This window comes from Amphiura filiformis, chromosome 3, assembly GCF_039555335.1.
Source record: "Amphiura filiformis chromosome 3, Afil_fr2py, whole genome shotgun sequence".
Classification (NCBI taxonomy): domain Eukaryota; kingdom Metazoa; phylum Echinodermata; class Ophiuroidea; order Amphilepidida; family Amphiuridae; genus Amphiura; species Amphiura filiformis.
This window is the reverse complement of record NC_092630.1, coordinates 54496551-54520387: the sequence shown is the minus strand read 5'-3', so window position 1 is coordinate 54520387 and position 23837 is coordinate 54496551. Positions and strand designations below refer to the sequence as shown.

General features: G+C 36.5%; 2 protein-coding genes across 2 annotated transcripts in view; both read left to right on the top strand.

The window, feature by feature from the left end:
* Positions 1-23837, top strand: part of LOC140148752 (sodium-coupled monocarboxylate transporter 1-like) — a 45729-nt gene that overhangs the window by 17829 nt on the left and 4063 nt on the right. The gene's annotated exons all lie outside the window — the stretch shown is intronic.
* On the top strand, positions 1288-22990 carry LOC140148766 (sodium-coupled monocarboxylate transporter 1-like). The gene is made up of 12 exons (XM_072170821.1): positions 1288-1586; positions 9785-9922; positions 10756-10821; positions 11015-11066; positions 12775-12842; positions 16912-17066; positions 19607-19747; positions 20451-20580; positions 21265-21353; positions 22392-22504; positions 22705-22772; positions 22898-22990. The coding sequence occupies exons 1-12, from the start codon at positions 1380-1382 to the stop codon at positions 22988-22990; spliced, it is 1320 nt and encodes a 439-aa protein (XP_072026922.1). The 5' UTR covers positions 1288-1379.

The following is a 23837-nucleotide window of genomic DNA, read 5'->3' as shown; positions in this document are numbered from 1 at the left end:
GGGGACGGCCGAGAACCGAAACCAGTTATGTTTATAGAACGTCATCGATCTTTTGGTTTGTTCCCTAATTTGCCTAAAATAAGGTTATTATAGTTCAAATTTAAACAGTATATTCCATTCTCCATGCAAAAGCATAAAACCTGTGATATTGTATTATTATGTTAACTTTTCTCATTTGAAACATTGTGACAGGTTGTTGACACGTTAAGTATTTCTCATTCATTGGGATGAGAAAGTTTCATAGAAATGACAAAATTTTCAATTCAATTACAGTTCAAATTTAAACAGTATATTCCATTCTGCATGCAAAAACATAAAACCGCATTGATTGGTTTCTATAGTTGAGATTATTTTATGCCCTTTCGTCGTCTGTATTCCATAGTGGCGTATAGTGGGGCGCCGCGAATAAACAACTTTTCGAGAAAATCGGGTTTGAAGAAATGCCAATTTAAAATCGAGTTGTGTAGATCAGACATTCATTATATTTTGTAAATGATGTGAAATTTCTGTAGTAAACTAAATAGTTTTCATTGTTATATATTTTTCAAAAGAAATAAATACATACTACTGCTGGCAAACTGAAAATAAAAAGCACAAAACTATACGTCACTATGGAAAACAAACAAAACGCAATACCCTAACCTAACGTTAACCTTACGCCACCTCGGTCGCCGTTTAATCCCTATGGCGTTACTTTTCGTCGTTTGTATTCCATAGTGGCGTATAGGTCCGATACGTGTACGCCACTATGACATACAATGTTTTTCATTTTTGCCGATATTTCATAATTATAAAATGTGTATGAAACGTGGCGTATGGTCGATACGCCACTATGAAAAAAAAAAATGTCACTTTGTAACTATACGCCACATTTATTTAATTAATTACTAATTAATTAGCTAATTATGACTGATGAGACTTAGAAAAATGAAAAAGAACATCATTAAAAACTTATGTGCCAATTTAAAAAAAAAAATGACCAAAAATCACTGTACGCCACTATGGAATACAGCCGACGCTTTGTTACGTTAATGAAGTTTGTCATTCATCCAAGTATAATAAAGCATTAAATTGGAATCATAAAACTAATATCAACTCATCAACTAATGCACTTTGTTTGCCCTTTATTCAGGGTACATGCAAAACATTGACTTAAACCCAGGGGCAAGTAAATACACGTGGGGCCAAATATGCACTCAAGTTTGACACACAAGACATTGACATCAAATTCGGCTTTCGATTGGATTACATTTTTGCGAAGTATAACTTTAAACCACGTCACGAAAATCCAATCCAGGAATCATTGTTTACCTCGGTCGGTGTACGATATATACCTACTTATTATTTTTCACCTGTATTAATTTACAACTTTTATCATCATGACGTCTGTTCCTATATTTTCTGTATATGACTGGGTTGTCTTTAGCCTTGTGATGGGATTATCGGCAAGTATTGGAATATATTATGGCTTCATTGGTAGTAAGCAAAAGACAGCAACTGAGTATTTGCTTGCAGGTCGTAGCATGGGATATTTGCCTGTTGCAATGTCATTGATAGCCAGTTTCGTCACAGGGATATTTATTCAGGTAAGACCCGATGGCACTCATATATGAAAGTTGTAAGCATCCGCGTAAAAGAAAACGCGGATTTAGGGTGGTTTTTAAAAGCAAAACAGGGATCCGCGCGGATTAGGGTCATAAAACGCTAATTTTACTAAAACTTAGAGATGTGGGTTTTTTTAAGGACAATCCTCGCCCTGGGTAGTTTTTAAAATTATCCAATTAACGGACATCGTGTGCTATATTTATCAAGTTATTCACTACACGAAATTTTACTAACCAGATTTTTTAAAATCGGATCCGACTCAACAGGGCCAATTTTAAGCTTAACGATATTACTGTACTGACACACGCAGTGTCTTTCCTTGTTTAGGGGCAAATTTCAAACCAATTTCCCGCTTATGGTGTTTTTATAATGTCTATCCTTGTTTAGGGATAAATTTCAAACCAATTCCTTGCTAAGGGTGTTTTTATTTGAGTAAAATCCTTGTTTAGGGTTAGTTTGACAAATTTTCGACATCCTAGCCTAGGGTCATTTTTGAACGTCAATTCACACGGATGCTTACAACTTTTATACATGAGTGCCCCTCCCCCTCCCAGGGGGTAAGACATCCCGTCGGGTCAGTGCAAGAACATCGTAACTAACATTTTCTGCGAAATTGAGTCTTGAAATGGGGGGGGGGGGCGTAGTTTAACTTAATTATTATCATTTAATAGTAAAACTATCTGTCATATCTGCACTATGCTACATGTGCAACAGCATGAACACCGGTAATAAGGGAGTGTTCATAAATATGTTGGCGGGGGTTGGAAAAGTTGGAACCTCGGACATCAAAATTATTTTGATCAATCTCTCTGAAAAAGGGCGGATTTTTTTTATCCCCCTTTTTATGGGCTACCCCATCCCTCTATGTCCTAAAAAAGAAACCAAAAATATATATTAAGTGAGGAAATTTGGTTGATTTGAAGCTTAAGAATACATAATTAAATACTTAATTACTTATTGAAGATACATCTACAACAATACTTATCAAAGTTGCCATAAAGGCAATATCTGACTAAGAACAGATATAGATTATTTCCCCACAAAAGACCTAATTTTTTCAGGTTTGGGGTAAAAAATCTATATCTTCAATATGAAAGGTCAAAATGTTCAACTGATTGTCGGCTTTTCATCTCAGCTACATACAATTAAAGCACATAATCATTAGATCTATTCAATTTACTTCCAGGAATGTTAAATTTCACAAACATCAATTTTTAATTTGCCATAAAATGATTATATCGCGAATTTCAAAAAATATAAATTATTTGATATCAGAAGGACATTCCTCGTTTTAAAAATGAAATTTGATATGTCTGATGAGCTATCAGGTCCCACAAAAATACGTCAAAACGTCGCTATCCGAGCCCTTAACATTCACACGCGAATTTAGAATGTGTATGCCTTGTCGTACATACTTAGATATGATCAACTCAAATATCACATATACGCGGAAAATATCCAAATTTAAAAAGAAGTTGATCCCACCATTCCCGGGGATTCTGCTTGTGCAATTTTCAAGCTCAAACAGTGTGTCGACGACATAACACTTTGAATGATCATAAGAATAAACTCAAACTTAACCCGGATTTTTCATAACTTCTTCGGCTCATCATCATTCCTGGTTGCAAAATGTTAGTCTCCACTTGGATGGCATAGTAGAGGGCCACTTTCTGGCTACCCAGCAAACACAGAATTAAAATGTTTTTTTCTAAACTGCAAATATTTTGGGCAGAATGGGTAGGAATAAATATCACTCAGTACTCAATTGTAAAAAAAAAAAAAAATTAATATTATTTTGAGTAATTTCCACACAAAACCTGAAAGAATTCATTGAATAGGTAATTATAATAATAATTATGAATATAATTTCCTGCAATCAATCTAAACTTTAAATGTTGAAAGAAATTTATACATGTAATTTTTTGTTCATTAATTTTTACACCTTTCAACTGTGATTCTACATGGGTTTCTATTATTTTGTGCAACTTTAAGGTATGTGTTATATACTTTAAGAATTGGCAAAATAAACATTTTAATGCTAGGAAATAGGTCAATATAATTCAGGGTTGGCCATATATTGCCAAATTCTAGTAAATTCATTTACCTGCTTGGGTGGAAAATATCGGGGAATACCAACATATACCACAGAGATGCCACTTTGGGCCACTCAAAAACCCAACCCCTGAAAAAACATCTGAAATAATGTATAAATTTGGATCAAATAAGTTCCCCATATGGGCTGAAGATAACTAAAAGTGCAGAAATCTTGACTTTATAAAAGAATTCAGGCAAAAGAAGGAAAATTAACATCTCTGATAACGAAATTACTGGAAAATACTTGTAAACATTTAAATTACTAATATAATACCTGGTCAAATACTGGCTTGGCAATACTTTATATTTTAGAAATATAGTTTTGCTTGTGTTTTAAACAGATTATCATAATTTCTTTTCAAATTTCAACACATTTTTGAAAATGCCTCTCATCCAAAACAGGTATAATTAAATATATATTTCTTTAATCTGTGGTTGATGTGTATCTGTGACAAGAAGTTACACAGTAAAAGTCAAAATATTATTTCACTAAATACCAAATAAAAATATTACCCTTCCCATCAAATTTTATTGGGTTTTTTCCTACCTATAGGAGTAATGGTGAGTGATAATTATATGTCCAAATTGAAATATCATACGGTACACACTTTTTCTTGAAATTTGCAATATACCTGAATATGGTTATATCGGCAAAAGATGCATTTAATCCATAAGATGCATTTAGGACATAAAGTCCTTTTTTTACAACAAATCCAAATTCTGCCCAAAAACTGGTCTACATTTCCGAAAATTCAAACGCCTGGATACCATTAATTACTGCTGCCCACCCAGTAAATTATTTCCTCCAATTTGAGGGCAAAAATAAATTAAATTGCCCACCCAGTAAATTATCCTTATTTACCTCCCTTGCCCATCTTCAACTGTCCGTAACTTGGGGGTCACCTTTGACTGCAGCATGTCAATGTCTCAACATGTCTCCAACCTTTGACAATCTGTAAATTGGCAAATCCGTAACATCAGCAGGATTCGTAGGTTCATTGACACTGACACTTGTACCAACATTGTGAGAGCATTAATTCTGTCGCGTCTGGATTATTGCAATCTCCTCCTAAATGGCATAACTCAGAAAGACCTTGATCGCCAACAGAAACTTCAGAACAAAATGTGCTCATTTGATTTACCGGCGACCAAAGTTCACTCACTCAACTCCTCTCCTGTTTGACCTCCACTGGCTTCGCATCTGTGATCGTATAAAAATTCAAAATCCTTCTGTTTACACGTCATTGAATGGACTCTGTCCCCAGTACCTGAAAAATTTTCTGGTGGTGAAGGTTTCGCCTTGGCTCAGTAACCACCCGATCTGATCACGGCCTTAACCTTGTGGTTCCAAGAACACGTAAGTGCTTGGGACAGTCTTTTCAGTGGCTGCTCCAAGGTTGTGGAACAACCTTCCAATTAATATCCGCAATGCTACCATACCAATGTAGAAAGTTTCAAGTCTCTTCTCAAGACATATATATACTATAAACAAAAATAGTTGAAACAAACCTTTGATAACTAACAAATTATTATTGAACTACAACTTTCAACTTCTTGATCCGCCATTGTTAATGTATAATAGGCATAACGGATGTTGTAATGATAGTCCAGACTCAATATATAATTACTATTGTAGTATTTTATTAGATTTGTTGATTCTTTGTGATCTCAAATACAAGTGATTTGCTAATGTTATCAAGCATGGTTATCAAGGTCTTATGAATATTTAAATTAAATATAGGTTTCTCATTGGATGATTCTTATATTATAATTAATAGAAGTTTACTCATAGCCATATAAGGTCATGATGTTCTATGACACTTGTTTCTAACTTGTAAGATCTATGGAATGTATGGTTTGGTAAAGATCCAAATATGAAGGAAGTAGAAAGTGTTTGTCATCATGACTATGGTTTTAAAGAATGTTCATACTCATCACATCCCCTTCTCAAGTTAAAGATTTCTTTTTTTTTTGGAAGGTTGATGACTTCAGCAATGTACCTTTAGTAATGGTAGTCTTATTAGTCATAATAGTAACTTATAAGATCTATGGAATGTATAGTGCAATTGATTCAAGTTTACATCCACTACAGTCGTGCAAAACATGTTAAAGTTGGGAGACGAATAGTACTTATTGCTAATTAATCTAGGATATGGGGACATTTTAACAGTACCCTCATTATAGTAGAAAAAGGTCATTGAAATTTGCACATAGGGTCAAGTTCGAAATTACTCAGACCTGGTAATAAGGTTCAGAAAAAGTATACTTTCATCTATCTATGATGTACGGTTATGGAGTTATGGGCAAAAGAGTAACATTGTGACGTCATAGGTCCGTGCAGTCGGCGAATAGGCCAGTCCCGTGTACGCAGTTAGTATTATACAAATACTATATTCTATTCACGCCAGAGCGAAACGTTCGTTCAATGACGTCATTCGACGATTCCACCATCTCGGAGAGGGTTTACTGTAAAACCGCTTTATAATCAAGTCGCTAGCGATAACCACTTGCAATAAATGGATCGGGTTTTTTAAATATTATATAACTTATAAGTACTATCATTTCAGTCCATTGCTCATCGCTGGTTAATACTAATATAAACCCATCTAGCTCAGAAAGAGGCCACTCGTGAAAAAAAAGTTTTTGTTTATCACGGGCGCACAACAGGATATTTTTCCACTTATAGAACGGAAAATTTGGCTTTACGTATATGGGTGTTTCGAGAATCCTCTACCAGAATTAGTTCCGCAATATCTGTTTCGGACGATGAAGCACTTCTGTTCGTGGAGGCTGCTGTTTGTTGTTGCTTATTTAACTTAATCCGATCTGACCAAAAGTATAAACCAACATAAAATATACATTTTAATGAATCTTTCCATTCAGATGACCAGACAAATAATATAGAATACACTCTCATTTTTATTGATTTTTTTTTTCAAAGTAAAGCCAAAAAAATGATAATAAAAAATGGGTGTTTGAAATCAAAGTTCATGTTTAAGACATCCGGGCTTGTATTAATTTGAACATGGTTTGCAGTGTAATAGTTTAGTTTGTTTACGCTTCATAGCAATTTCAGCAAGATGACATTGTATTAATCATGATAATGTGGTCATATTGTAAACAAGATATACTATAAAAAAATAAACAACCCATAGCAAAATATAGCCGTTTACCCGGTGATCTTTTGTCTTAAAAGACAGGTCTCGAGGAGGTCTCCGAACTTTTTCACATTTAAATTTGGTATCCCCAAACCCTGCTCTGGGATACTTTATAAGCATTTCATGAAGGTCATTATAGCTCCCATTGGGGCCTACTTAATGTACCTTGCAATTATCACATCAGCTAATGATCAGCAATTTTTGTTCACGCACTGAACATTAATGGTTCTTGAACCCTTGAATCTCATATGCACAGTTCATCCCTTACAGTCATACCCTGTGTCTTGAATAGCTAATGTATCCCACCAACCCTGTGGTTAAGAGGCCAGAAAATAATTCCTGATATCTCATACCCTCGTTTGTATGCCTTTTGCTAATCCTGCTCACATGAAAAGGACTATTTAGCACATCTAATCTTGTAATGACACAATTCTTTTTAGCCTTAAGCATATTTGCAGTTGGCTACCAGTTGGCTATCTTATTCTCTGTTGACAAGGGGCAGTCTTCAGTGAACGGCTCTTTTCAGAGCCACATACCAAACCTTTAACATCAGCAGACAGGCGATGTATGCTTGTTCTCTGTTGACAGGAAGCAATCTTCCGTGAACGGCTCTTTTCAGAGCCACCAGTAGGCAAGGGGCGGCCTACATGTCTTATTCCAAGGTACTTTGTCCTGAAGAAGTCAGAGCTACTCCTGACGAAAGCTTGACCCTTCTAAACGTGTCTGACGACGAACCCGCTAAAAACTTAACAATCTAAAGGTTGAGTCCTCACATATGTAAAAAACGTTCAAAAACACATTTTAGAATCTGAATGCCGTAATTAATTCCTTTCCATTGATTGCATTTGATATACTTTATTGATTCTGAATATCATGTTCAACCTGAGAATCAGTAAATCATAGGTTTAAAGGTGGTGCAATGATTATCTGTACCCTGGGGCAAAGATTTTGGCAGGCCAAAAGGAGGGACACAAGATTTTATATACATGTAGAACAAAACGGGGGGGCAAGCGATTTACCTAAATATTTCGATGTGTACAACACATATCCTCATCACGGTTGTTTGAGGTGATCATTTTTTATTTTTTTTTAACAAAACATTATAATGTTCAATTCTAGACCTGAATAATACCAACAGCTATCACACTGATAAACTCTATACACATATATTTTGTAGCAATTTTTAACATAGATTTTCGCTTCTGTACCAAATAATTCATCTTTTTCTGCTTTTTGGTGGTAATTTTTATTCTATAAAAATTGCGGGCGCTATTTACATATGTTTTATTAAATTAGCCAATTAATATGAGTTATACCTTACATTTAATAATAAAAAGTTTTTTGAAAATTCCCTTGTAATTTGGTAGTCTTTTTTCTGTTCTAATACCATTATGCAAGTGTATACACCTTGTAATGATGCACACAAGATTTAAGATAAATAGCGCCATCATTGTTCAACCTTGGTTTAAAATGATATGTTTTATATGCCATCAAACAACCGTGTCATCAGGAAGCTTCCACTGTGGGAAGCTTCCAATGATGAACTGATGGAGTTGAATGTCCTGCTCTCGACCTTTGATATCCTTTCCTTTGATCAGATTAGGGCATTATATAATTGTTATACACTCCAGCGTTCAACCGTGACCATGGACTTGAGCTCCCTTCATGATCAAGGACTTGAGTTGCCGTCATTATATAATAAGGTCGAGAGCAGGGCATTCAACTCTATCAGTTCATCATTGGAACTCTCCTGACGAGGATGTGTGTTATACACATCGAAATATTGAGATAAATATCTCTATATATGTTTGTGTTGAATGACAGTTTTTAAACTTTTATTCAACAGTTATTTAGAAATCCAATTTGAATATTATAATTCCTTTTCTAATACAGCTTTAAAGCTTATGGTCTTTTTTTTTTTTTGGTTTCGGTTCCTGTTTCAGTTTTTGGTTTCAGATCTCATTGTTATTTTGAACTGTTAGCATGGTACGTGTGAACAATCCTTTCATTCTAGTCTTTTGTTGCTCACTAAAAGGTTGAACGAAGAGCATTTCTGTTTTCGGTTTTGTGAGTTATGTTAATTTCTGACATGAAAACGCAAGATAAGAGGGTTGGTGCTAATCTAGACAAAAGAAGTGTCTACATTTACGGCCCTAAAGTCGCGATATGTTGTACGGCTTTAATTGACGCGAAAATAATACAGAATCGAAATATAATACTACTCATGTTTCCAAGAAGTACGCAAAAGTCGTTCCGATTGGCGCCTAAACGAGAGAATGAAATGACCAAATATCGCCCAATTGGGGCGTGCAAGTGACGATTTGGTAATCAACTCAAACAATCCCTTGCGTTTTCGTTTCTGAACAATAGAGGAACTGAAACCAAAAAGATAAAAAGACCCTTAAGATCCAAAAAGCATTATGTTACCAATATGGTACGTGGCTGATATGTATCCACAGAATCGTCCCTAATTCCATTACAGTTACATGCCATCTATGTGGCTTTGAGGAATTAAAACTGCACAAAAACTTTGACGTCGACGTAAGCACAATAATATAACTAAAGATTGTGCACACATTTTTAATTGGGCAGTTATAAGAATGCCTGCATAGTGTGCAAACATTTTGAGTCACCCGCCCTTGTTAACTTGTTAATTTTATATCACACCATATTTTTGGTGTCACAAAATTATGACCCCAATATTTTTGGTATCAACATTCTTCGCAAAAGCAGGTCTATATTTTGGAAAACTAACATGGATGCCATCAATAAAATTACAGCTAGTAAATTATTTCCCTGATTTGAGGGTAAAAATAAAATTTCCAGTAAATTTTCCATATTTATATATATCACTGTACATGATAGTTAGCTGTTATTATGTACTCTAATTAGTATATGACCTACTGTCACATTTCGCTATCACACAGGGCCAAACTGCTGATGTTTATTTTCGGACTGGATGTTTGGCAATATGGATAGGATTATCCAGTGTAATAGGGACGTGGATTGGGGCAAGATGTTTCCTCCCCATTTACTATCGATTCCAGTTCATAAGCATTTATGAGGTACTTATTATTTAGCTTAAAAATAATAATAAGAAGAACAAAAAGAAGAAGAAGAAGAAGAAGAAGAAGAAGAAGAAGAAGAAGAAGAAGAAGAAGAAGAAGAAGAAGAAGAAGAAGAAGAAGAAGAAGAAGAAGAAGAAGAAGACGACGAAGGCATTTTGAGTTTCTGTAATTATTACCTTATACAAACATTATGCTATCATATACTGAACACACCTAAGGTCTAGCATACTTGGTTCTCAAGTTATCCAGTTTTGTGATGTCTATTCTCTTATTCTTTGCCTTTATGGACCAGATCGTGTCACACTCAATATAGTAGCTAAAACAAACTAAATCAGTACCAACTGACCAGCAGGGGAACCTTTGGTTGATCTAAAAAAGATTCAAGCAGTGTACACAACCAAGGAAAATAAATGTTAAAAACTCTTTAATATGTACAACAGCATCACAAGGAACACAAGTGCTACTTGGTTTTTTACCAAGTAAAAAGGATGTTTTTATGCTTCCGAAAAGTTGGTTGTCTTGCCGTTTTCATCCTAAACTTTGGATGATGTTCATATTAAACAGTTCTTAACAGCTGTTATATTAGAAGCAAAAACGTGTTTCACAACACCCCGTAAAGCAGTAGATTGGGGGATGAGGCTATATCACATATTCGTCAATACAATATAAACAGAACCAATTTCAGGTCTAAAATTTTACTGGAGTTATGAAAACAATAATTATGAACTTTCTTCTGATGCCACAATGTGATTGGATAAACGAGGCTGTCAATTTGGTCACACACAGAATGTTAAAATTAATCATTATTTTTGTTTCTTTGTCTTGACAAGTATTTAGAATTACGCTTCAACCCATCAACCAGAAATCTCGGTCTAGTAGTTTGCTACCTCTCTTATGTGAGTATTCGATTCCACAATCTCAATCAGTTTTACTTTTATGTTAGGTGTAACTACATTCGTTTAGTTCATTTGGTCTTGAATGTTAATGGGTTTTTACCTTTTCTATAATATTAAACCAGTATAATGAGGATGATATAAACGTGCAAATTGACAATTTTGTAAAATGAAGTCGACATGTTTTTTCTTATAGATATTGCATTCGGGTGTGGTTACCTACGCTGCGAGTTTAGCCTTAACAACAGGTAAGTAATGTTTTGCTATGGTCTTACTGACTAACCCGTGGAGTTGTTTAAAAGATCAGTCTAGGCTGATCCGTTTTTGTTTATTGGAAGCAAATCTTTATTTTTTTTTGGTTACATGTGATGCAACCGAATACAGAAACACAAATCAATTAAGTATTATTATAATTGAGAGGCTCAAGCAAGACAACAGACTTTAATGAGGTTAAAATTAAAGGAAGAAAGCTCTATTGCGATTTCACTTTAAATTGGTGGTAATTCGACATGTATTGTTTAAACTTAGATCAAAACTTAAATGCAATAAATATGTTGCGACGGAAGCTCGCTTACAAAGTTCAAACTCCATTACGGTCCTCAACTCTACAATCGTTTTCCTACCCTGTCACACACACCCAGTCACCATCACCCACACAACCTTCCCACCAAAATATAGGCACACCGCGACATGCCTCCACCCACCAGTGACACACCCACGCAACATTGCTGCTTTAGTGATGACGGGTTCCTCCCAGGCTTTTGATTATATACACCATACTCTTGCCATCCAAAGCTTGTGTGAACTTTTGTGTGAAATAAAGTGTGAAATAAAGATCATTACCTAGGTAACTAGCCAAATAGGTCATGTACCATTAAGGCCAATTGATCATGACCTGTGTTGATGAATCCCTGATTGAGCAATCCTATCCTTATTTGAATTGTGTTATCAAAAGGAACATTTTGACACCTGTTTTGGTCAAAACGTAACCTTTGACCAATCCATGATTTTGATGGAATATGTGAAATATAATATCACTTATATTTCTTTTGTAATATCTTATACTGTGAGCTTTGATTATGTAAAGTTGTATTTATATAAAGAGAGAACGGCTTATCTGTTGTGTCCTAGCAGGACATCAGTTAATAAATACGAAGATCGCAAATGATACATCCCTGAGAAAATATTTAATAAATGAAGAAGTGAAGCTTAGGCGAACTGGCATTAAATAAGGAGATAAAAATTCAGAACTGTTGGGATTCGAACCGGCGCGCACTCACGATTACATGACGTTGAGTTCACCACCACACGTCACAACAGCTCATAGCGGATCTGCCGGCGAATTAAACATCTCTCATATGTCTCAGAGCCATGTAAATTAATTATATTAAAGAGAGAGGGCGGCGTATCTACTGTGCCCTAGCAGGACATCAGTAAATGTGAGACATTAAATAATAAATGCGGGGATCACAAAAGATACATGCCCGAGAAAATATAATAATAAATGAAGAAGTAAAGCTCAGCCGAACCGGCAATATAATAAGGGGGAGAAAAAATCAGAACCGTTCGGATTCTAACCAGCGCGCACTCACGATTACATGTCTTTGCGTTCACCACCTCACATAAATGTCTCCCCGAATGTGTCAAGGTCATTAAATAAACTATATAAAGAGAGAGGGCAGCCTATCTGCTGTGCCCTAGCAGGACAACAATTGTCTGATTCGTATCCGAATGGTTTTGATTTTTTCTCTCCCTTATTTTATTGCCAGTTCTCCTGAGCTTGACTTTTTCATTTATTTTAAATCTAATGCTAAAATCTAATTTAAATTGTAAATCACTTGCAATTTGATCTTAGCCACGATTTTGTGAATTGAATGAACTAAAGGTACAAATACAATAATAAACAACAAACACAATTCTTTTATAACTATCTGTTTTCTTTTTTCTCGTTTCCAGTTTCACATCTTGATTTGAATGTATGCATTTTGATACTTATCGCTATATGTATATTTTACACATTTTTGGTAAGTCGAGATGATGTTCTTTTACCGCGTTTACAAACTCTGCACGTTTTAAAGTAGGCTACTTTCTTTTTGCCACTCCGCCAGTAGCGTAGCTAGCGGTGGGGTAGGTGGGCGGAGTTCCCTCCCCCTGACAAAAAGGAAAGGGGAAAGAGTAAAAATCGGGAAGGCAAAGGCATGAGCATGGGCCAAAATCAGTGTAAAATGCCAAATTTATCGCGCTACGGGCACACATAGTTCAAATAAAGTCCTTTTTTGGAAGCTCAAAGACTATAAATGTATAATCTGTCCACAAAATAAAACCACTGAAAGTATATATTCCACGGGTCAAAGTGATGCAACCGGGAATTTGCATCTTTCCTCTTTGCTGCCGGTTTTTTTTATTTTGCACATGACCAGCAAGCTGGCTACGCCCCTACACACTGCCCAGTTATATCGTGTTTGGTTTCAATATTTAGTTTGGTTTCAAATTTCAATATTAAAAAAGTGATATTTTTATTACTGCAGTAAAATCGGAGATTGTCCCAAGAAAATCTTAACACTCGAATAGCGAATAATTCTAGAAAAACGGTGTGGTATTTTTCAACTATACCATGAAGTGGAACAATTAATCAGGCTTTTAAGATTAACTTTATCTCACTTCAATCGGTGGTAAAACAACATATGCTTCAGCAAAAAATGGGTCACAATTCGACTAAAGCTGAATTTATACTCGATCGTTTTTGCAGAAAGGCGATTCTCACGCATGCTCAGTGTTTACTTCTGTTTTCAGAGCGTCAAGCCGATTAATCGATACCAATCGTTGAGACACAAATGACGTTTCTTTCGAGTTTCAATTTTCAACTTTCGAGCGATATCGCTTGACACGTGAATGCATCAACGAATCATTTACAACCAACTGGACCTATCATTTTGCTAAGTTTCGATGATGAATTAATTCCAAACAATAATTATTGACAGCAATGGATGTTCTTATCAGTGTTGTAGTCGAGTCCTCGTCATCCGAGTCCGAGTCCGAGTCCGAGTCCTTGGTGTCCGAGTCCAAGTCCGAGTCCGAGTCCTTGCCAATTTGTGATGTCCGCGTCCGAGTCCGAGTCCGAGTCCTCAATGTTCGAGTCCGAGTCCGAGTCCGAGTCCTTATGTATCAAATTCAAGCCCCGGGGTTTTGACCAATACTTTTATCAATGTAGGCCTATACTTAACATGCTTAACCAGAATTTTAGTTCTATATTGTTTTCTTGTAAATACACAATTTGCTAGTCCCACCTTGCATGCCTAGTATTGTTCTGGGGCTGTGCAATAATTATGCGGAGCCCTCGGGGAGGTGTGAAACTGTAAGAGATAGGGGAAGTGGGGCAAATTGGTCCACCTAATGTCCCATTTTGCCCCACCAGATTTTACTCGGCTATAATACTAATACCCGGCAACTTGCGACAAGTGACCACTACAAAACAAAATGTACATCGCCAAGAGTCTAGTAGACTTACGTTTCACAAAAATTGGTGCCGGTCGGCTTCCGGCTTCATTATTTTATTAAGGTGTCTTTAAGGCGTCCCATTTTACCCCACTGCAAGATTTTTCTGTAACAGAGGCTGGGGTAAAATGGGACAGCTGGGGTAAAATGGGACGCCATTGATTTACTATGGGACTTTTTTGTTGGGGCAAAATGGGACAGTTTGAGTTAGCACACAGTAAATCAATGGCGTCCCATTTTCTAATTTAACATATTTCTAAAAGAAAGCTTTTCTTATAATTTTCGAAGAAAAAGTTACAATTTTGTCTTATTTAATTGAAAGGGTAGCTTAGAAGCTATTTTTTAATTTGAGAAACACTAATCCGGACCATTGATTCAGATATTGAGCCACAAGTCGTGACCTCTGCTTAGACATGACAAAAAAATGGAATACTTATTTTGATGTGTTAAGCTTACGGCCCTCAGAAGTTCCTGTTTAATGAAGAATGGTACTTTTAAACGGTTGGAAATATAAATAGACATTATATCAAAGTTATTTTGTTGCAAAAATGGGCAAAATGTGACTATTTTAAGGTATAAACGTATTTCCGAAATCACTGTCCCAAATTACCCTGTGTCCCAATTTGCCCCAAGTTACCCTATGCTTATCCCCTGTCGGCCTGCCAAAAATCGCTTGCACCCCTCCCGGCCTGTCCAAAATATTTGCACCCCTTGCACATGCCATTTTTTTGGGATCCCAATTTACAAACCATAAATGGTTTAGATATAATGTTGCGAACGCAGCGAGCAGGCAAATTTGCATAATATGTAAGCGTTTCCGTACTGTTTTCTAAGCATTTTGAGAGCGTTTTATTTGAAAGGTGACCCATATGTGCCACAATTGCTTGTTCCCCCCTCTCGGCTTGCGAAAAATTGCTTCCACCCCCCTTTCGATCAGCCAAAAAAGTTCTTGCCCACAATTTTACCTTCCCCAATGCTCATAATTTTTGCTAAGTCCCTTAGGTAGCAAAGGGCCTACCTTGCAAACAGAGTATAATCACAGACTCCCCACCCAAACTTATTAGGCTTGTGTTTTAAAGAGGCAAAAGTTGCAATGACAATCAAAATATGACGTCACTACCAAACTTCAGGTGCCAAACCAAACGGTGTTGGATCTGGCTGTAGGCCTATATGAAGTATTATTCCGAGAGTGTCACTCACATGTAAAGATGGTACGGGTAGGCTATGTGCGGCGGTCAAGGGTCCCTTTTTCATGCTCTCTGGCAGTTCCTTGAGACCCACATTTGCATCATGCTCCAGTTCATTGAGCCTAACACTCTGAAAATTGTAGCTCTTTAGCTCAAATTTGGAAACATTTTGAATTTGTTAGGTTTAAAGCCTATAATATGGCCCAATTTTAGTTCACAGACCTCCACAAAAATGTCCATATTTTGCCCCCAAATCAGTTCTTAGTTCCCAAAGTTCGGCGCCGCACACCCCTACCAAAATTTAACTTGAGTTCCCCAGGGTATTATTAGCTATTATTATTCATGTACATTCTACCATCTAACCAAGCAGTCAAAACAAACGATTATGATTAAAATCCATTTAACCAATTAAAGATATAACTGAAACAATTTTTTTTGTAGGCCTACTTTTATTTACAAACTGAATTTATTTGCATGCAAAATTACTTAAATTAATCATGTGATTTGATTATTGATCAAGCATAAGAAGAAGTTTACAATGAACGAAAATAAATGACCAAAAATGCTCTATTTTGCCGGACTCGAGGAGGACTCGGCTCCGAGTCCTAGTCCGAGTCCAAGTCCTTAGCTTCCGAGTCCAAGTCCGAGTCCGAGTCCTTGAAAAAGGACTCGAGTCCGACTCGAGTCGAGTCCGAGTCCCGAGTCCTCCAACACTGGTTCTTATAATATGTTTTGAGACATTTTAAATATTTCAATCGTCGTCTGCATTCGCTATCACCGTGATAAGCGACGAGCGATGCATCACAAATTTCGGCGATTGGCCATGGCTTTCAAAAGGCGGTGCATCGTAATCACTCGGCGATCGAGTATAAATTCAGCTTTAGAGATATTTCTGCATTCATCGCGCATAGGGACTGTGCACAAATGCAACTTAAAAGTGCTGCAAATTCTTAATTATTCATACAAGAAAGGTGTGCTGCAACATTATTTATGCAAGATGTAATTGTATACATTTTGGAAAGGAAATTGGTCAAACAACACAAACAAATTTTGTGTTAAAGCAACAGTTTTGGAGAAAATCACACAAAAACATCATTTTTGGTCTCATTAACTATTCATTATATAACACACTATAGAAAAAGCTGCTTTTTTAATTAAGCACACTAATCCAGGGAAAGTTGTTGTATTTTTTTCTCTTTTTTTTAAATTGGTCTTTGTTTTTTTAAAAATTATTTACCAAATAAGGCCACTTTGACCCTTTTGTTTGATGAAGCGTAACGTTCGTTCTAGACAATTAAAAGGGCGTCGTAGACTCGTATCTCTTATTATCCGAGCCAGCTCCCGGTCGTCCTATCATGTACATATCATAGTGTCTCATTAGAACTTGAATATATTCTTGATTAATTCTCAGGGCGGAATGAAAGCTGTTTTATGGGCAGACTGTTTTCAAATGACGCTGTGTTTTGCAACTTTACTCTCTGTTGTCATCATGGTATCACTACACGTGGGAGGCTTTTCACAAGTTATTGAAATCAGTAGCGAAGGAGGAAGGACTCAAATATTTGAGTAAGAAAACACTTTATGCTGTTACATAATAATTATCCTCTTACCCTGAGAACTATCAGTGTCATTATGCCTTAGGCTAAGCTAATCTCTGTGGCCTTCTTTACTTTTAGTATTATTCAGTAGCCAAAGTTCTTGATATCTGACACAGAAATGGCACTTACTTTGTGTACATTTCAGGAACACTCTTGCCTTTGTCAACACTTGATGATGAGTGATTCCTACTGGCAACGCTAGATGTATCTCCAGCAAAAATGTATGATACCTGATACTGTCTGTCGTCTACTGTCCGTCGTCCGCCGAAAACGTTCCTATTTATATTTTACGCCACAAGTACACAAGCCAAATACCCCTCTGCGTTCACGGCGACGAATGGTTATAGCACACCAAGATGGCTTGCGGATATACTAGGTGGTTTAAACGGCAATACTCAATATCATGTGAAGAACTCCAAGCAGCTAGTTGAAGATCTGGCTAAAGTGGTCATCGAGGAGGAAGATATTCGTCTGACGTGGTTAGTTTATTTACCAACACGCCAATTGACCAAGTGTTAGATTGTGAGAAATATACTAGAGAAGGAAAATTTGCTTAGAGAGTACAATAGAGATATCATCTGGAGTTTATAATGACCACTTTCAAAGGCAAAATATATCGTCAGCTCTTTGGTACGGCGATGGGCCGTCCCGTAAACCCACTGCGACCAACATTTTTATGGAAGTCTTAGAACAACAGGCTATCGCTACTGCTCCGCTTGATTGTAGACCAAAGCTCATGGCTCCGATATGTCGACGACGTTCTTGAAGTTATTCAAATAGATAGTGTTCAGTAGCTCACAGACCACATCAACCAAGTAGACAAGTCAGGCTCCATCAAATTTACCTTTGAACAAGAATCGCAAGGTTATCTTCCATTTCTGGACACTTTAATTGTAAAGAAAGACAATGGAACATTGAAGTTGTTAGTCTATCGCAAGCCTAAGTATACCGATCAATATCTCAACTACCCACACCATCCTTTACATCAGAAACTGGGAGTGATACGCACGTTATACAACAGGAAGGACACCATCCTAACAGAAGACGAGGACAAGATTGGGAAAGAAAAGAAAATCCAGGAAGCGTTCCAAACATGCAGTTACCCGAAGTGGTCCTTTGAAAAAGACAAAGACCAGATGCAAAATGTCAAGGCAAAGAAATCGGCTAAAAAGATTAATGAGAGCACCAGAGGTATGGTCGTACTACCGTATGTGAAAGGCGTAATTGAAAAGGTGTCAAGAGTGATGAAGAAATATTATAATGTCTCAACCGTAATGAAGCCACACAACACGCTCCTCAGAGAACTGGTCCACCCGACAGACAAACGGGATCCCAACAACTTGACCCAAACTGTTTACAAGATCCCCTGTTTGAACTGTGACCTTTCTTACATAGGGGATACTGGGAGAAAATTTGGTACTCGGCTTGAGGAACACAGAAAAGAAGTGAAGAAGGTTAACAGCACAGTAGTCACCAGAGCAAGCAGAAAAGAGTCCCTTACAACAGTTAACAAGTCAGCAAGATCATGCACGTAGTCGACAAGAACCATGTTATTGGATGGGGAGCACTGAATAAGAACGATTCACACACTGGATAAAAGAGACTATAGAAATTAAAAAGAGGAGGGGCACCACTATGAACAGAGACGACGGACAGTATCAACTCTCACACATTTTTGATGAATTTCTAGAACTGGGATCAAGAAAATCCCCAGATGGAAAATCAACTGGCAACACCAAGACCTACTCTGGAGATACATCTAGCGTCTGTTACCAGTAGGAATCACTCATCATCAAGTGTGATGTAACACAAAGTAAGTGCAATTTCTGGATCAGATATCAAGAACTTTAATTACTGAGTTTACTCTACCGATCCTGATGAATTTGTTCAACCATTTTATTATTAATATTATTATTATACACGTACGGCTAACGCGTCATCAAAATATTTAAAAGCAACTATTGTTTAACAAATGTTGACGTCCTCCTCATGGACAAACCACCAAATTATGCAATATCCGGCCATACCCCGGGGGCAATACACTGTACATTATGTACGCACAAAAAGAGAGGGAAGCACACATTACAACAATTGTCGGGTATTGCAGAGTTGAAACCAATACCATATTACCTCATTTTAACAGTATATTAAATTAAACCCTAATTGGGGAGGGTGGTTACTGGTACAATCCTCATTTATAGTTATCTACCAGGTAAACCGCTCAAATAAGCCACTAAATGGCTCTCTGGTTGTTCCTGAGACCATCCTTTGAGCCCCTTTGCACTACGGTTGAATAACCACGGCTACTCCAACACACATTGACTTTATATGGAGTGTTGGTACTTATTTTGATATCACAGATATCTTAATACACAAACCATACACCCATTAGCTATCCATTGGTAAAAGAGCATAGCAAGATACGTATAGAAACAACCCGCTCTAGTCATATAGGTAAAGGGTGTATGTTATGATTTAAAACAAAATAATCTCGACTATATCTTTCAGATTCAGTCTAGATCCGTCAAAGTATATTACGTTTTGGAACACTGCTGTCTTTGGTTGGATAAGTTGGATGCCATCACAATGTATAATGCAATATCAGGTCCAGCGGACTTTGTCATGCAAAGACTTTAAAACAGCGAATATGTAAGCCTTTCATTCTTTCACTTGTATGTATAAAATTAAAATAAGTTTATTTTTTATCAATATCGATATCCTGAATGAATTGTAATTAGCGTTAAAAAAGTGTAAAGCGTTTGTAAAGTTGGAAGATAAGTGAAATGTCTTTGTAATTTTCACTGAAATTCCAGTGTAGTAATTGATTCTTGCCCTGTAATACACATGGATTGTTGAGGAAAAAATGCTATTTTGTTAATATACAAAACATTAAGCATGTTTAGTTCGTTGCATGGAGGCTGTCCCGTTGATTGTTCTTGTAAAGTCAGACATTTTGAGTACTTAATTAATATGAAAAGCTTACATTAAATGATCCTCTATGTTATGTTTCTGGCACTATGATGCAATTTACACTGACAATGAACTTAAGGCACCATTTCTTTTTGTGGTGATAATGGTATACATGAGAAACCAGAATTACGAATACCATTATACACAAGCAGAGAATAAGGAGACATAATAATATCATTATATTTTTTCAGCGAGTTTTATATTTCGCAATTATCAAAATAGTTTTTAAGCTGCATTAAGCGCTCTGTCGGTAAGTTCTTACGTTAGAGATGTAGGCTGTATCTTATTTCTTCCATCTGACATCTGACTTAACCATTTCCTAAAGTGGTTTATATTTGACAGAACGAGTCAGAATTTTACATTTTAATCTTTAATGTTTCAGCGCTTTGCTCATGTATGGAATTGGGTTGATAGTTGTGTCTGTTCTTTGCGTGTTAACCGGTCTTTGTCTTTACGCCTATTACGCTGACTGTGATCCATATTTATCTGGTCGTCTGCAATTTCCCGATGGGGTAAATATAATTATTGATAATGATAATCTAAATCCAGATGTAACAATGTTGATGCGAACCTTCAATTTGATAATACATTTTGTGATAGTGAAAATTACTGTAAGAAATGCAACCCATGCAATCATGCAATTATGGGAAACTCCCAAACAATCAGGCAAGGGGGCGAGAGAGGGGCATTTGGTCCTCTATATTCGGTATGTATGTTGGTTGGACGTAATCACTGACATCACTGACGTGGTTTATGGAATGATGTGGGGCCGTAGTGGTCAGCGACAACCTGTAAAGTGTGCTGAGGCTTGTGGATCAACGTCTAGGCGTTGTGCCTGGACGTAGGGCATTATAAATCACTGCGCTTTTTTTTTTTAACTCTTTGTTCATATTTGTATCATACTATATTTAATACGGGATTTGCCAAAGAGTAAGATGACATAGGATCATACTTTTGTATGAATTTGCATTACCCATCGTCTCTTACCAAGCAAACACAAATCGTTTTTAAAACATTTTAAACAGGTTACATTTTGGGTTTTTATATTGATAAAAACATTTTAATAAGATTAAATGTCGGGTTAAACGTTTTAAACTGCAACAATATTATTAAAATGATTTCAAAATGTTAATGATGTTAAACACGTTTTGTTTTTGCTGGGTATTGATAATCTCTTGGTTTTCTTTATTATTTAGCTATTGCCATTTTTCATCATTGATGCTCTTAACCATTTACCAGGACTTCCGGGACTGTTGATCTCCAGTGTATGTTGTCTCGCCTTGAGGTATGACATTGATTTTTAAACATAAATGTATACGCTTTAGTGACATTACGTACCGTTCATTTTCCACTTAACACACAAAATTAGAGTCTGAATATTTTCAGAACACTATTGAGCACCGATGTGATTTTCCCACTACCAACATTTTTATAATCTAAAAGCAAGAAATAAAGTTTTGAAAACGTAAACTTCGCAAACATATATACAGCTCAATGGTACTGATAAAACGGGCAAATATACCAGTTTGCAATTATTAAGTTATGTTTAGTTGTGGCGTTAAAATGCTCAAACAATTAAGCTTCCGACGATACAGTTCTTTCAGGGACACCCTGTATGATCACCATATATATATATATATATGTCATTGCTGAAAACGAAGAAGTACATTGGTTAATATTCCTTTAGTGCCATACCTGTTAAATTGATTTACAGCATACAAATTTCAAGAAGATTTACATATCCATCCAACATGTTGAACTTTATACATTAGTATAGATGAGTTGACATGTGTTTACATGTGGTGCGCCTTCTGTTGGTTTGAGATCAAAACTGCAGGCCAATTATATAGAAAAGAAGTTGATTTTTTACATTGACTTGTTTGAAAGCAAATAATAGCAAATAAGTTAACAAACTGCCACAACTACATGATATCACAGAAATTAAAACAACAAAGGTCTTGCAAGTTGGGTTTTTGAAAAGATTAGTTGTAGTCTGCTATATACATTGCTGTATTATTTTGCCATGTGTGCGACAACAGAGGTCGCCCTGAATGTAACATCATAGGTGGCGTATATAGTAGATACGCCACTATGGAAAACACAAAATTTCACTTTGTAACGATACGCCAAATTACATTAACTAATAATTATTAATTAGCTGATTTTGACTGCTGAGACTTGGCAAAATGAGAGAGAACGCATTAAAAATATATATGCCAATTATCAAGAAATGACCTAAAATCACTACATGTATACGCCACTATGGAATGCAGCCGACGAACTCACCTATACTGAATTATCTGTTTGCATATTACTATTTTAGCACCGTGTCTTCAGTACTTAATTCACTGTCTGCAATAACTGGGGAGCACATGATTAAACCATTCTGGCCTGCTCTGTCTGACACCACCTTCACGGTTATAAGCATGGCTTTAGGTAAGTTACACGTCAAACGTTGCAACAGATTTCGTAAGATTCAAACGATTATCATGCGCGCTTGTGACTCTACACCCTGAGCATCACGGTAGAACTGCTGACATTAAAATGATCCACCCAGACCAGCTTAAATAAGAAATAACACACATATTTATTTTTATTCAACTATACATAATTGATAATTAATCATCCTCTTGTAGTTGCTGCCTTTGGTGTTGTAATTCTTGGAATAAGCTTTCTGATGCCAAAACTCGGAAGTCTTTTAGCCGTGAGTATTAAACCCGTTGTGTTCGCATGTCAGTTATTGTAACAGAATGTAAAAAGCCAGTCCTTATAAACATTGTGTATAATATGGTAAATCATTGAAAATTTATTTTCTTTGTTAATTTGTAGATTCTCCTTGGGCTTTTAGGCGTAGCCAATGGACCAATTTTAGGTGTGTTTACTTTAGGTATTTTCATACCACATGTGTTAACACAAAGGTAAGATTTAAATTTTAAAATTAATGTAAGGTGCGGGTGTGCAGGCCCGTAACCAGGATTACTCACCATTAATCGACAATAATGTTTTAATCAAGATATATCATGCAGCAAATGAAAATCGCTAAATTTTCAAATTCGATTTTCTCGAAATGCGTATTTTGCAAATACGTCAGTATGTGAAATGGCCGACGATATTTGGGGAGTTTCTAATGCATGGTTTCATACTTTTTATCGTTTGCACTTTTCTGCAAGCGGAGCGGCATGACGCTGATCGGCAGTGGCATGACTCAGACTGAAAGCCAATGTTGCTCAGCAGTGCCTTGGCCAAAAATCGTATCCTATTCTCATACCTCTTTGCAAACCTTATATAATACACTTGTGCTTCCCTATTTAACTTACTGTGCAATTGTCTGGGCAGATAAAAACAACGCCAATCTGGATTCTCTTTTTCTCCTACAAAAACGAGTTGTTAGGACGTGCACAAATTCTTTGTGGCTCGCCCACACTGACCCACTTTTCCACCAATTAAATGCCCTTAAGATCCATGACATATTCAAATTTCAAACAGCAATTTTTATGCATAAATTTCATTACAAAATGCTACCAAATGACCTCTACGACAACTTCTTTACTACTAATGACGACATCCATACACACGATACCAGACATTCTAAAGACTTTCACATCCAATTATTTAATACGGTTTTTGCTGGCAACACCATCAAAACACATGGTGCTCTCCTCTGGAATGATCTTGACCAATCCCTTAAACTCACCCCGTCTCCTACCGTATAGAGACCCTGCATGAAATTATCGATTGGCTCCAAACAAAGGATTTGAGCCGGTGTCCT

Bases quoted from the DNA above. Each gene is read 5' to 3' on its own strand.
- LOC140148766 (XM_072170821.1), top strand. From the start codon at position 1,380: ATGACGTCTGTTCCTATATTTTCTGTATATGACTGGGTTGTCTTTAGC. The intron at 1,587-9,784 runs GTAAGACCCGAT...GCTATCACACAG, and splicing joins TCACAGGGATATTTATTCAG to GGCCAAACTGCTGATGTTTA. The intron at 11,067-12,774 runs GTAAGTAATGTT...TCTCGTTTCCAG, and splicing joins GAGTTTAGCCTTAACAACAG to TTTCACATCTTGATTTGAAT.